Source organism: Brassica napus, chromosome C8, assembly GCF_020379485.1.
Source record: "Brassica napus cultivar Da-Ae chromosome C8, Da-Ae, whole genome shotgun sequence".
In the NCBI taxonomy this organism is placed as follows: domain Eukaryota; kingdom Viridiplantae; phylum Streptophyta; class Magnoliopsida; order Brassicales; family Brassicaceae; genus Brassica; species Brassica napus.
In genome coordinates, this window is record NC_063451.1 from 41,462,121 (window position 1) to 41,477,898 (window position 15,778).

The window sequence follows — 15,778 nt, forward strand, 5'->3', positions numbered from 1 at the left end:
ATCATAAAGAAAATGGAAATTCAAAAACCAACATGAAACAAAACCTAAATAACAAACTAAGCATATGTAGGGTAACCCTCACATAACTAATCATATTTTTTCTTCTCCATTTTGATATTCATAGCACATAACTTGTTGGATGTAGAATTTATGTCATTAAGATCACCATCTCTTTCCTTGCGCTTAGAGAAAGATGCTGAAACATCTTCAGATGAAATCTCATTGTGTTGATCAACCAAACGAACCTAAGAACGGATCAAACGTTTAGCTCCAAACAATCTCATTCATATATTGTGTACTTCTATAATATAACCATATTCATACCTCGCAGGTAGTTAGAGTGGAACTGGTGACAATGGAATTCGCTGTGATGGACATCTTGTATAGATGCCTAGTTGGTCTGTATATCCCGGTTGCTGGGTAAACCAAAAAATTCTCGAGGAACTTCCATTGATCAACCCGTAAGTTCTTAACACGGCCAAGGAAGGCACTCTTACAGGTACAATGTATCTCAGATCCCTACAATAACAATTAGAACTACATTGGTTAGTCGTTGGCAACAAAAAATTCTAGAAAACAAATAGATTCAAACAAAAAACATACCATCCTATCTTCAAGTATGAACTCGAAAGTGTCTTCTCCAGAATAGTTTGAATGTTGTGTCCACGAATGAAGAACTTTCACTTCAACCTTCCAAGTAGTTTTATATGGTTTGAGATTGTTCAACATAGTGATTTCACTGTTTGTAACCATAGCCATAGTAAGTTAAAAAGAAAAGGTCGCCGACTGCTAATAAGAACCTAATAGAACTTTTATAATTGTTTTTTTTTGTGGTGAGGTGTGGAGAAATCTAGATTATATAGGTAGGTGATTAATCTAGGTTATAAAGTTAGCTAAACCATATCGTTTAGAAGATAAATGGGCCACGAGAATTTGCAATTTTTATAAAGGCTTATGCTTATTTAAAAATATACGAACAGTAATTAAACCTGTAGCCAAACAATATTCACTTAATATACTATCCTTATTTCCAAACATTCTTATTGTGTACTTCAACTTTAATAATATAGATGCCAACTATGTAGGAATAGTTGTCAACTGAGTTTGTTTCATGTTGTTGAAGTCCTCCGAGAATGCATGAGGCAGCTGTACGTTTGTGAAAGGCTATATAAAACCAGTTGATCAATAATAGAAAGTAAGCTTTTTCGATCTCATTGTTCAGTTCTTATTTAGTTCCAACATATTGGTATCAGAGCTACAGTATTCTAATCTGAATAGTGAGATCTTTCTTGCAGAAAAGAATGAAAATGTCAGGAGGTGTAGACATGAAGATGATGACAATACCCAAATTCGACGGTGATTTCGAACATTGGAACATGCTGATGGAGAACCTCTTGCGGTCCAAGGAATGGTGGGATTTGATAGAGAGAGGCTATGTTGAGCCAAACAGAGGAGAGATCCTAACCAGAGCGCATAGGTAGGAGCTAGCAGAGAAGAAGCTCAATGATATGAAGGTGAAGAACTACCTGTTCGAAGAAATTGATAAGTCAATCCTCAAGACCATAATCCAGAAGGACACGACCAAACAATTTTGGGATTCCTTGAAGACAAAGTATCAAGGCAACGAGCGTGTGAAGCGAACACAACTTCAACGCTTAAGAAGAGACTTTGATATATTGGAGATGAAGGAAACGAAGAACATCACAGAGTATTTCTAGAGAGTGTTGCTCGTTGCAACATATATGAGGAACCTAGGAGAAGATATGCAAGACATCAAGATCATTGAGAAGATTCTCAGGATGCTCTCTGAGAAATTCACATACATAGTATGCTCGATTGAAGAATCCAAAGACATTGATAGTCTTTCGGTGGATGCGTTGCAAAGCTCTCTGTTGGTTTACGAACAGAAGATTGTGAGACACTCTAAGGGGAACGTGAAGGATGAGCAAGTGTTAAAGGTGACCCATGAAGCTGGTAACTCAAGTGGATCAGGAGGACGAGGAAGAGGTAGCTTTGGTAGGGGTCATGGTAGAGGATGCAGAAGAGGATCGTTCAACAAAGGATTGGTGGAATGCTACAAGTGCCACAACCTTGGACACTACCAATTTGAATGTCCCAACGCTTAGAAGAAGTTAAACTTTGTTGAGTTTAATGAAGAGGAAGAGTTGTTGTTGATGGCAAATGTGGAGCTAAGGGGATCGAAGATGGAGGACTTATGGTTCCTTGATAGCGGGTGCAACAATCATATGACCGGGGAAAAGAAGTTGTTCTCTGAGATTGATGAAAACTTTGGATACTCAGTGAAGCTTGGAAACAATGCAAGGATGGCTGTACAAGGAAAGGGAACCATTAAAGTCAAGGTGAATGGATTGATTCAAGTAATTCAAGATGTGTACTATGTTCCTGAGCTGAGCAACAATCTTCTTAGCATGGAACAACTACAAGAAAGAAACCTTGCAATCCTGATACAGAACAAGAGCTGCAAGGTGTATCATCCATCAAGAGGGATCATCATTGAGACACAGATGAGCGCTAATCGAATGTTTGCAATTCTTGGTGAAGAGATCGGCTTAGACCCGTGCTTTCAGATGAAGACAGCAGATAAAACGCACTTGTGGCACTGCATGTTTGCTCACTTGAACTACAAAGCCTGAAGACATTAAGCTCCAAGGAGATGGTGAAAGGACTTCCCCACGTTGAAACCTGCACGAAGGTGTGTGAAAACTGCCTTGTTGGGAAGCAGAAGCGAGAGTCATTCCCAAAGAAAAGCACATGGAGAGCCTCAAAAAACTTGCAACTGATACATGCTGATATCTGTGGTCCCATCACGCCAATCTCAATTACCCAGAAAAGGTATCTTCTCACATTCATTGACGATCACAGCAGAAAGATGTGGGGCTATTTGATTGCAGAGAAGTCAAAAGCATTTGCTGTGTTCAAGGTCCACAAGGCTAGTGTGGAAAAGGAATCAGGGTTGCCAGTCTGATGTCTGAGAACAGATAGAAGAAGAGAATTTTGTTCAAGAGAGTTTGAGGAGTTCTGTAAGAATGAGGGCATCAAACGCCAAATGACTGCAGCTACGTGCCACAACAAAATGGTGTGGCTGAGAGGAGAAACCAGACCATCATGAACGTGGTTCGTATCACGTTGACAGAGAGAAAGATGCCAAAGGAGTTTTGAGCAGAGGGAGTCAAGTGGATAACTTATGTTCTCAATCACAGTCCTACAAGTGCCTTGCAAGATCAAACACCAGAAGAGGTTTGGAGTGGTATTAAACCAAATGTGCAACACTTTAGAGTTTTTGGATGCATTGGACATGTCCACATACCAGAAGCAAAGCGGGTGAAGCTAGATAACAAGAGCTGCAAGTGTGTCTTCCTTGGAATAAGTGAAGAATCAAAAGCATTTCAGATGCACAATCCCATTTCTCAGAAAATCACAGTGAATAGAGATGTGGTTTTTGAAAAAGAAGAGAATTGGGATTGGGGAAAGAAAAATGTAGATGGAGCTAATGATGATTCTCATGCCATACTGGCATTGGAAAACAAAGGTGAAAATGGAGACGAAGATTTCCTACATGAAGAAGAGCATGCATAAAACAACAACAATGGTGCAGCTACAGAACCAGAACAAGCTGTTGAAGAAGAAGAAGTTGTTGCTTCAGGAGGGAGACCAGCACGAGCGAGTAGGCCCCCATCTTACTTACTTGACTATGAATGTGGTCATGTGATGCTGCAACAAGAAGAGGTAACAGCTCACCTCTGCGATAGTTACTTGTTCGATGACTATGCTCTTCAAGTCATCACCGCACTTGGAGATCCCACAGGTTTTGAAGAAGCTGCGAGACATCAAGAGTGGAGAGAGGCTATGAAAGCAGAGATTGAAGCCATTGAAAGAAATCAGACGTGATGTTGTCTACATTGCCAGAAGGTGTAAAGACCATTAGTGTGAAATGGGTCTTTAAGACTAAGTATGATGAAGATGGCGAGATAGACAAATTCAAAGCAAGGCTTGTTGCTAAAGGCTATGCGCAAAGGTATGGTGTGGACTATGATGAGGTGTATGCACCAGAAGCACGATGGGACACAGTTTGAATCATTCTGGCCATTGTAGCTTGCAAAAACTGGATCATCTATCAGTTGGACGTAAAGAGTGCTTTCCTATACGGAGAACTTAACGAAGTGGTTTACATCGATCAGCTACAAGGTTTCATCAAGAAGGGAAACGAAGAGAAGTTCTACCATTTGAGAAAGGCTCTATACGGCCTAAAGCAGGCACCAAGAGCCTGGTTCAGTAAGATAGAGAGCTACTTCATTGGGGAAGGTTTCGAGAAGTGCGACTTTGAACATACTATGTTGGTCAAAACAGAGCAAAAAGGTCAGATTCTCATTGTAAGCTTGTACGTTTATGATCTTATAGTTACTGGAAACTGTGAAAGAATGATTCTGAAGTTCAAAGAATCAATGAAAAGAAGGTTCGACATGACCGATCTTGGGAAGATGAGATACTTTCTTGGAGTCAAAATTCTGCAGCGAGAAAAAAGGATTTACATGTGCCAGAGGAAGTTTGCTAGAGAAGTTCTTGAAAGGTTTGAGATGGATTTGAGCAATAGTGTGAGCAGTCCGATAGTTCCAGGAACAACGGTCTCAAAGAAGGGAGGAGGAGCAGTCCTGGACGTCACACTCTACAAACAAATGATCGGCAGTTTGATGTATCTCACAGTCACCAGGCCTGATCTGATGTTTGCTGTGGGACTTACTAGTCAGTTCATGGAGAATCCAACCGAAGCCCATTTCCAAGTAGTGAAGAGGATATTGAGATACGTAAGAAGCACAATGGAGCTTGGAGTTATGTACAAGCGTGGTGGAGACAATGAGCTTCAAGTGTACACTGATAGCGACTATGCAGGGGATCTAGGTGATCGGAGAAGCACCTCTGGGTTTGTTGTTTCTCATCGCTAGAGGAGCCGTTTCATGGAGTTCAAAGAATCAACCTATAGTTGCCTTGTCCACAACGGAAGCAGAGTGCATTGCTGCTGTCTCATGTGCAACGCAAGGAATCTGGATAACTAGAGTACTTGAGAAGATTGGAGAGTATCAAGAGAGTTGCATCACAGTCAAGTGTGACAACAGTTCAACCATTCAGCTGTCAAGGAACCCGGTTCTTCATGGACGCAACAAACACATTGAGGTGCGATTCCATTACTTGAGATAGCTGACTAAGGAGGGGAAGGTGAAGGAAGAAATAGGTTTGATTGAGATGCCTAAATAAACTGATATATCATTCGAGATATCAGTTTAGGGAAGGATTTGTTAGACTTGGTCTTTAGTAGTGGTCTTAAATGTCAACTATGTAGGAGTAGTTGCCAACTAAGTTTGTTTCATGTTGTTGAAGTCCTCCGAAAATGTAGGAGGCAGTTGTACGTTTGTGAAAGGCTATACAAAGTCAGTTGATCAATAAGAGAAAGTAAGCTTTTTAGATCTCATTGTTCAGTTCTTATTTGGTTCCAACAACTCTAACTATATTTTAATGTACAAATGAAACTAATGTAGCGCTACCTAAAACATGCTACAATTAAATTTGATTTAGATATGTGCACTTAAAATATAGTACTACCTTACAAGCAAACAAAAATTCTGGAAAATATTATGCAGCAAATAATACTCTACGTTATATTACGTATAACATGCGTGTAACCTCGCAATCGAATTGCGATGAGGGTATAACATGCGTGTAACCTCGCAATCGAATTGCGATGAGGAATGACAATGAGAGAGATCCAGCGATCAGGATTTGGTGGAGGGTGGTCACATGGGACATGGTAATGTCCTCACACATTGCCATTATTGCAATAGCGGTCGACTCGCGCTAAACGCCATTGCTGACAAATTAAATAACATTACTTCAAGACAATAATCACCGATAGACAAAACAAGCATCAACGCTTGTTGACAAATAAAAATAAAATCAACGATAACGCTGCTTCATTCGTTATTCAGACCATTCGTTTTGGATAAATCAATTCGGCTCATACGTTGAAATCAACTCGGTTTATGTAGAGCCTATAGCGAGCATATATATATATATATATATTTAATGTGGTACTTATATTTGTGTGTAAGAATTAAAATCGAAATACTATCTAATGTTTTTAGAAAACAAAAAGAAAACTTGAATAGGATGTTCCAAAAGGACTACTACGATAATGGTTAGATATTTATGCTAACTATAATCATTATTCTACCAAAACCTATAATGATAAACCGATAATGATTGGGGCTGATTGGTTGTGGCGGTAGATGTTTTAGAAAATCAAAATTTAATTTAAAATCATACATGTCAACTAATTATGCTTTCATTTTTTTAAAAAAGTTAATGCAAAAATATCTTTGAAAAATCAAAAAACCTGCTGTAGAGAACTTTATTTCTAGAGCAAAAAAAAAAGTATTTTATAAACTTACAGCAAAAATAATTACAGCAAATAAATCTACGGCTACTATTCTAAAGCCAAAAAATAAAAACCACAACACTTACCAATCACTCCCATTATGTTTCAAAAATAGCCAGTAAAAAGATAACCCAAAATGAAAAAATAAAAAATGACTTTCAGTTTTATACTGAATATTCCTTTCGTTTCAAAATAATACTTGTTTTAAAATTTTCACATTTATTAATTAATAAAACTTAGTAAAACTTAAATATTAATACATAATTTTTTGTAATTTTATATTTTCTAAATCAATAAAATTTCAAAAAATATAATTAATATTTTTGAAATTCACACTTTTTTATTATTAGTTAACAAAAAAATGCATTGTAAATATAAAAAATACATTTTTCTGAAACAATTTTTTTCTAAAATACTTAACATTTTGCTAACGGAGGTATTAGTATTTTACTTATAATCACATTCGCATAGATGCGTGTAACTAATCACGTGTCTGCTGCTTCATACACACTGTGAACTTGGCCATTTAGGTCTTCGTAGTCATTATTATAAGTCCCAACCACACACTCTCTCTCTTTCATAAATTCATTCATTCTTTATAAATAATATCTCTCTCAATATATAATACAGAAACAAATAAACGTACATATTGATCAGAGAGAGTGTGTGTCTGTGTGCGATGGAGATAACGCCAAAGAGGTATTGGCGGAGGTGGAGAGGATACGAGAAGCTTGATGGGTCATCAACGGTGGGAAGAAGGAATGCAAAACGGGCCAAAATGGATCCGACCAGCAAGAAACGCTCATGGAGGATCAAGATTATGCCTAAACTGAGGATCCTCAGAAGAGCGTCCCCTAAGAAGCTTCTCGTTTGGTTACGCGATTCGTATGTTAATATAATGATGCGGCTGGCGAATTCACGGGCCGTCGGACCTTCTGCATACGGTGGATCCAGTTTTGGGTCAGGTCAGATGAAGGAGTATGATGAGAAAGTGCTTGTGGAGATATACAAGTCCATATTGATGGCGAAGGCGCAGGGGAATCTCGTGCAACGCGACACGGCTAGCAAGCTTCCTTCTGGACCAGCTGTTGTATCTGTCTCTCCTGTTGTTAAGTAATTTTTAGAAACAAAACAATTCTCCTTTTTCCTTGTAATAAAAGCTTGACATGTTTGATATACTTTTCGAGATTGCTGATAGGAAAGTTTGTGATCTTGATCTGTATCAAAACTTACAAGTAAAAGAAAATAAAAGAATACTAGAAAGAAATAAGTAATAGATGGTTGATTGTGCCATTGTGGGCCTAAATAATAAAGTTTGTTTAATGTGTTTATTATTCATTTATGAAGTTTTGTTGAATCTATGCTTCTGAAATATAAAGATTCGCATTTACAGCTTCTTATATATCCTTGTTGTACAACTCATGCCCTATGTGTTGTTTTTATATTAAGAAGAACCCTATGTTAACCTATAACTAATCTCATTTTGTTTACTGCTTTGTGGAAAATCGGTTGACCACTTTCCCTGAATGTAAGGGCATCATTATCCATTGTCCTTAGAATGGTGTTCTAATGATTTTTTATTGTTATTTTTAGCTTAAGACATTTGTAAGAACTTTTTGTTGAAATGATGATTATTGGTGGGACTTAATCTTGGTCCTTCGGATTTTTTTTTTTTAAATAACTAGTAACATATATATAAGCTAAAACTTATTTCCATTTTACATTTAATATAACACACAAATTATCGAAATATATTAAATTTAATAGAAAATTACAAAGTTCTTATTACATTACATTGTAAATAAAAACATACAGAGAGAATTAAAAGCAAACACACATTTTATTCAATTCATAGAAACTTTAAAATTACATTGGGAGATGTCCAAATTGATCACATATATTTTCAACCAAATCTGCTTTTAATTGGTGATAGCCTGGTGTATCCCGAACATCTGCTCGACGTCCCATTGTAGCACCGAGATTTGTAGGCCGTCTGACTACAAAAGTGGTATCCTGATCTTCTCCTTGTTCAAATACTGATGTGTTACCGTAGGAATCTCGTTCGACAATCATATTATGGAGTATGATACATGCTCTCATAATATTTCCTATTTTGTTTTTATCCCATAAACTAGACGGATTTCTAACAACCGCGAATCTAGCTTGCAGGACTCCGAAGGCACGCTCAACATCTTTACGCACAAATTCTTGGTGTTTAGCAAATAAACAATGTTTTGGACCTTGTGGGAGTCGGATAGATTGAATAAAAATAGCCCATTTCGGATAAATACCATCGGCGAGATAGTAAGCCAAATCGTACTCCCTTCCGTTGACATGGAAATTGACTTCCGGAGCGTTTCCGTTAATAATTTCATTAAAAACAGGTGATCTATCAAGTATATTAAGATCGTTCATAGTACCTGGAGCTCCAAAAAATGCGTGCCATATCCAGAAGTCTTGTGAAGCTACCGCCTCCAACACAATTGTGGGTTTTCAGGTTCCTCGTGAATACATTCCTTTCCAAGCGGCTGGGACATTCTTCCACTCCCAATGCATACAGTCGATGCTTCCAATCAATCCTGGGAATCCACGTTGTTGTCCAATATATAGTAGCCTTTGCAGATCCTCCGGTGTTGGACGTCTTAGGTAGTAATCGCCAAACAACTGGATTATTCCGGCGGTAAAATTGTGCAAACAATTTCTAGCTGTTGTTTCACCCATTCGGATATATTCGTCAATGGCATCAGCCGCACCACCATACGCCAATTAACGAATTGCTGCGGTACATTTTTGGAGCGGAGATAGGCTAGACCGTCCGGCTGCATCTTCTTTTGGATGAAAATACTCAATTTCTTGCGAGAGATGATGCACAATACCCATGAACAATGACTTGTTCATCCGAAACCGTCTCCGGAATATATTGTGCGGGAATGTCGGAGTGTCGCTAAAATAATCATTACAAAGCTTCATGTGGCCTTCTTCTCGGTTTCTCTCAATATGGATACGCTTTTTTGGTTCGGGAGTAGTATCTGGAATTTGTAAGAATTCTTCAACCATAGTTTCAAATTCATCATCATCATCCTCTCGGTGATAATGATAATGAGAAGAAGATCTCATTTTGAATAAAAAAAACAAATAAAATGTTGTAATTGTATTTGTAGATACTGGAGAAATTGTTTTTGATACGAGAAGTTGGAGTGTTGTAATTGTAAAGACAATATGTTTCTATAATTTATAGGTGAAGAAGAAATAATCTTGTGATTGTACATTGTTTGTCTTGTGACCCTTTCGTACATAATGCGACAATTTAAACCATTTTTTGACATCTACTCAATTATAACACGAGTTCAATGTATGTGGAAGTGGTTACGAGTTGTATAGTCACATGTACTGACTTATAGTCACGAGTACAAAGTAAATAATTAGAAGAAAAATTGGAGATTCAAAGAGCAGACCAATTAACCAAATCCACAATACAAAGTTACACATCCGAGTCATTCAGAGCTAAGTAGAATCACATTTTACACTAAGTACCAGTCACATTACACATTAGATAAACACAACGACGAGGCCTATGAAGACTAAGACAATAACCATAGCCGCAACTAAGGACTCGAAACTCCACGTTGATCTACTCTTAGCCAACTCACAGACCATGTTCTCTAGTCTAAATAGCTTCTGGTCAGTGTCATAGTCACTCAACAAGGTCAGAGCATCTACCTTCTCATCTAACTGAAGTGTGTGTCTATCCCTGGCTCTCATCTCCTCCATTACAGCCTCATCCCACCACTTCCACACATGACACTCTCCATCATCTGCATTAGCACACGTATAGTATCTGCGGAAATCCTTAGACGTAGCTATCTCCGGTTCAATCCCACAGTAGCAAATCTGTGGAATTCCGAACTCAACCTCCGGCTGAGGAGGGTACACAAAGGCCTGAGCGTTCTCGTACTCTAACTGAGCTTGGTCCTCCTGAATGAGAGCTTCTACTTCGTTGTACTCACTGTCGAACCCATCCCCACCAAACGTCTCGGACTGTGAAGGTTGTGAATAGCTGTAATCAAGACCCAAGGCTAATCCGAAAACTGCAAAATATTACAAGATAAATATTATTAGAGAATTAATTTATAAAACTGCAAACAATTACAAGAAATCATGGAGAATGACAACGAGCAAGTAAACATACTACATTAATTCATAAAGGTTTTAGTACACATCGACCACGAAGCAAATTAAACATAGTACAGGAAGCAAACAAACACATAACAGTAAGCAAATACAACATAGACCCCGACCACATTACAAACTTAGAAACCAAACTACAGGAAGATATCTCTCTAGAAATACTCGGCGAGGAGCTTATTTTTGGCAACTTCTTCAGCCTCACTGAGTGGTCCGCTTCTGGCTAGAAGAGTGTCTAAGATGGCAAGCTTTGACAGCTTTTCTTTCCTCTCCAAATCCTCCTTCCTCAGCTCCCAAACCGCCGTACAGTCAGCAACAGATTTTCCCTTACCCATTGCACTCCGATTAGCTTTTGCAGCCTTTACTCCTTCGGGGTGTATCTCTTCTACACCAACATTTGGGGTGCTAGGTTGGGAATCTGATACACCGGTTTTCCGCTTTGAACTTACAGTACCGTGAGTGGTGTTGAGGTTAAGCCATTTCTGTTCATACCTCAACACACACCACGCATGTTCAAGTGTAAATTAGGACTGGTGATCGAGGTAGAAGATCTCATGGGCCTTCTTGAGAACATCATTCTCATGCTGACCACTACTTATCTGTCGCTCCGCAGCCGCATATGAAGCACAAAACCTGTTGGTTTCTATATTAATCTCGTCGGGTAAATCTTTCTATCAGATTAATCAACTAATCAAAGCAATGAACGAGTAAAAATTTCTATCATCAGAGTTTAAACACAAACCGAAAACAATAAAATTCCCAACCAAGTTTATCGAGAACCAACTACATGCAAATACTGAATACAGAGGAGGAACACCCACCCTTCCACCTTCGAATAGCAGAATATGATGTTGATGAGAGGGGAGAACCGTCGACAGAACCGTGGAGAGATCCGTCGGGAGAAGCGTTGAGAGACCGGTTGAGAGATCCGTCAAAGAAATCCGGTGGAGAAGAGAGGAGAAGCCTCGGGAGGAGATCCGTCGAGAAGAGAAACCTCGGGAGGAGATCCGTCGGTGGAGAAGACAGGAGAACCGTCGGGAGGAGATCGAAGAGAGGCGATTCGTCGGTCGAGAAGAAGAAAAGACGAGAAAATCAAATCACAACACTTACCCAAATCGATTATCCCCTCCCCGGTTTCATCGCCCAATCACACCAAACCACGTATCACCTAACGACGACAACAAAAACATCTTAAGTTAGATATGTCCTTAGATAATTCTCTCTTTTTGATTTAAATTAAATGTCATTTATGCTAAGGACATCCCATTAGGACGCCGTTAATCTTGCCCTAAGTGTTAATGTGTGTGTTATTTAATCATCGAATCGTGCGGAAATCTTCTGAGGGTGTTGGTTTGGTATTTGTTATTTTCAAGTGGATAAGTGATGAGTCTATATGAGTCAGCAAGCATGTAACAAGAACCTAAATACCTAATCATGTGAACTACTGGGCCTATACCTTTCCAATGAAAGCATATTGACTCCGAGGTCTTATACATCACACAAAAGTAAATACTCTATTAAAAACATAATTAGATGTTCATCACCTAAATAGTATATAACAATCAAGTAAATGGAAAACTATCAGACGACATGAAGTCCATTATCTTTGGGCTAATCTTTAGCGGTGCTATTTTAATATTCCATCTATTTCAGAAAGTAGTATCTTTTAGGTTTTTCGCGGTTATTATTAGATTTTAGTTACTAATGCATTGTTTTCCATAATCAGCTATTCCTCGCAATTTTTCAACCAATTCAATTTTAATAGATACAATTATTTTTTTTGAAGTTTACAGTTTTCAATTAATTTATGCATTGAAAATATCAATTGAAACAATTTTTTTTTAAAACATTGATTTTTTGAAATGGAGAGAGTATGATGTAAGTTTTAGAATTTTCACACTTGTTAATAAAATATACTCCCCATGTTCCATATTATAAGATGTTTTGGTTGAAATCACAATAATTAAAAAAACTTACTTTTTAAGAAGATAATATTATTAATAATATAAAATGAAATTAAGTTAACCGATCCTAAATAATGCAGTAAAATGTTATTAGTTACTCATTTTTTAATAAAGGTAAAATATTTTAAAAGTATCAAAACATCTTATATTGTGAAACATCAAAATATCTCTAAAACATCTTATACTAGGGCAGGTCCGCGCTACGCGCGGAATTCAATATATCGTTTTTTATGAAATATATAATTTTGTGTAAATTTTTTTCTATGTTCAGTTGGTTGTAAGTGTGATTATGTTAAGAGAATGAGATTGAGTTTTCAATTACCATAATTCTTTTTTTTCTTATGTCAGAGTATCTAATACTATGGAAAATAAAGTTTTAACTTTAAGATAATCTTAGTCACTAAAAATATATTTGTAGTTGTTTAGGACAATGTCATTGCTACTATTAGTACTTGTTGTTGTTTTTTATATTTATGTTATATTTGAGGATTTATTTTTGCTTTATGTTATGTCAGTAATTTGCTAAAGATAAACTAAAGCAAATGTAAAACACACCAAATAAACGGAGGAATAATATGCTTTGATGATTATATATTTATACTTACATAAAATTTTAAACTGACTATAGAATATTATGCACAAACAGAACTTATACGACCATATATTATTATGTACAAAATATTATAAATCAGAAAAATATATATTAAACTAACTATTATTTTAAAATTATTTTATTACGCTATAGTACATGTTAGTTAATAGAATAACCATATATAATTTTTGATATTTGTATTAAAATTCTTTGTAAATCTAAAATATGAATATATTATCATCTCAAATTGATAGTAGATGAAGACCTTTCTTATAAATTATTTCATCTAATCTTTAAATATTAAAATTAATAATATATTTATAAAATAGTGATAATAATATTTCTGAAGTTCAAAACATAACTTTTAAAAAATTAACTAAAATAATTAATGTACACAAATTTAAATTTTTTTATAAAACTAAAATTATCTGGTTTGTGGATATAAATATAATTTCTATCTAAATATTTTTTGAGGATAATATTGCACTCTAAACTAAACCCGGTTGCACTCGCATCCAAAATGTGCAATTTTCCTATATATTTGTTTTAGTTTCAAAATCATAATAATCCCCCTATAATACACTACATCTATTTATTATTATTATTATTTTTTCCCTCAAACTAAAAACTAAAATATATTATAAGCACATTTTTTCTTTTTTAGTCTAATCCACTATTACAATATGTAACAGAAATTGAGTACTATTTCGTATCTGTAAACATACATGTTTAATATATATGTCTAAACATCTTATACAATCAATACTAACAAACATATAATCTTTGAAAAAGAATATTTTTCAATGATCCAAAAAAACAACTTTTGGATGTTTTAAAGATACATAAACAGAACGAACCCGATGTCAGGCGGCGTCGGTAATGTTAGATGCGATCGTGAGTGAGCAAGGATGACGACGTCTTATGTTACTCCACTATCTGCATGTAACTCCAGCCTTTCCTCTGTTTTATCTCTGGACCATAACTAAAAGTTGTTTTAAAAAAGATCTTAGAGTATTGTCAGATTATATAGTGGCTGCGATGGATCTCTCTATATACATATAAGCGCTTATTGATGTGCATTAAAGTGTCATGTATTCATTTAACAAAATGATGTGTTTTGAATGCAGGGACACGTGGCGCAACGACAGCCTTCGACTTTCTGACGTGGCATACTATGTGGATGGCTAGGAGTGAAGAAAACTCTTGTTTATATATATATATAGATAGATTATGGAACACATGGAGTATTAAATAGTTGTTATTAATGCATTATTTTTGAAATTAACTATTTTTATAATTTTTCACCAATATAATTTTAATAAACACAATTTTTTCGAAGTTTACGGTATCATTAAATCACGTATTGAAAATGTAACATATATCTTTTTAAACAGATTTATTTTGAGAACATGGATTTTTTGGGGGGAATTGAGGGAGTATATCCGTAGAAAGAGTTACTGGACATGTTAAAAGAAATAAGTTATTGGACTTGTCAGAAAATGATTCTTTAAAAATGGACAATAGTAAGGCTAGGCTTAACTACTTGGGCTTAAGAAGTTTGAAGCATATATATATATATATATTGTCAATTGTCAACAAGTTTGAAGCATATAAATGGGCCTAAAGGGTATATTTTCCCGGATATCAAATAGCCTCGGCTTTGGGAAACAGACTGCAGGAGTCGTGGGAAACGTAAGGGTCAATGTTTTCTTTAATCGTATAGTATAGACTGTATAGTTAAACCTAAAGTTACATGATGAAGAAAAGTTCAAGTACTGAAGTCTAAAGTACATAAGCACATGGTTTGATGCAGCTATCGATTCTCGACATACGATACTTTCACTTCTGATCAATCTTCCACTTATATTTTTCTCCTCGAGGTTGGTAAAATATAGAATAGGGCTAACTCCTAAACATTTAACTAGGTTCTTGCTTATGGCCCAAGCAATCAAACACTTATATATCAATTTTATTTTAAGCTAAAACCCTCAAAGATAAAGGTTCGATTTAAAACAAAACCACATTAACAGTAATATTTAAACTAAATCAAGAAAATTAATGCATTTGGTTAAATCATCATTTAATTTATCTTAATTAAATATATAAATGAAAACTTACTACTTTGTTTATATACTATCGTAATATTTAAACTTATCATAATTCCTCTCTATAATACATACGTTAACATGTGTACTTTTGAAGTAATGTTCAAATTATTAAAACCGAGTATATAATTTATTAACCAGCGAGTTGACCAAATAACATAAAGTCCCCGTAGGCGAGTAGTGAACGAACACTCCACCGTTATTGTGGCACATGGAGTTTTGTGGTCTGTCCATAAAAGAAAACAAGTTATACAATATGAAACATTCGTTTATTGATTATGTAATCTTGTGTCACGAATAATTCATTACATTAACTGAACTGTGCAATTCATTTTCTACTAAACTCTTCAAATATGTATACTACACTTATACAATGACATATGAACCATTCATGATTTGATCACCCCCCCCCCCCCCCCCCCAAAATAAAAAATAAAAGAACCATTCGTGATTGTTACCAAAATATGGGTTTACTTGTTGTATA

General features: G+C 36.0%; 1 protein-coding gene across 1 annotated transcript; it reads left to right on the forward strand.

Annotated features, from left to right (window-relative positions):
* Positions 1-6,789: 6,789 nt before the first annotated feature.
* LOC106451981 lies at positions 6,790-7,807 on the forward strand. The gene has a single exon (XM_048764920.1). It carries the CDS (start codon positions 7,128-7,130, stop codon positions 7,563-7,565), a length of 438 nt encoding a protein of 145 aa, XP_048620877.1. The 5' UTR covers positions 6,790-7,127; the 3' UTR covers positions 7,566-7,807.
* Positions 7,808-15,778: the final 7,971 nt, after the last annotated feature.

Excerpts from the sequence above, each read along its gene's own strand:
- LOC106451981 (XM_048764920.1), top strand. The coding sequence starts at position 7,128 with ATGGAGATAACGCCAAAGAGGTATTGGCGGAGGTGGAGAGGATACGAG.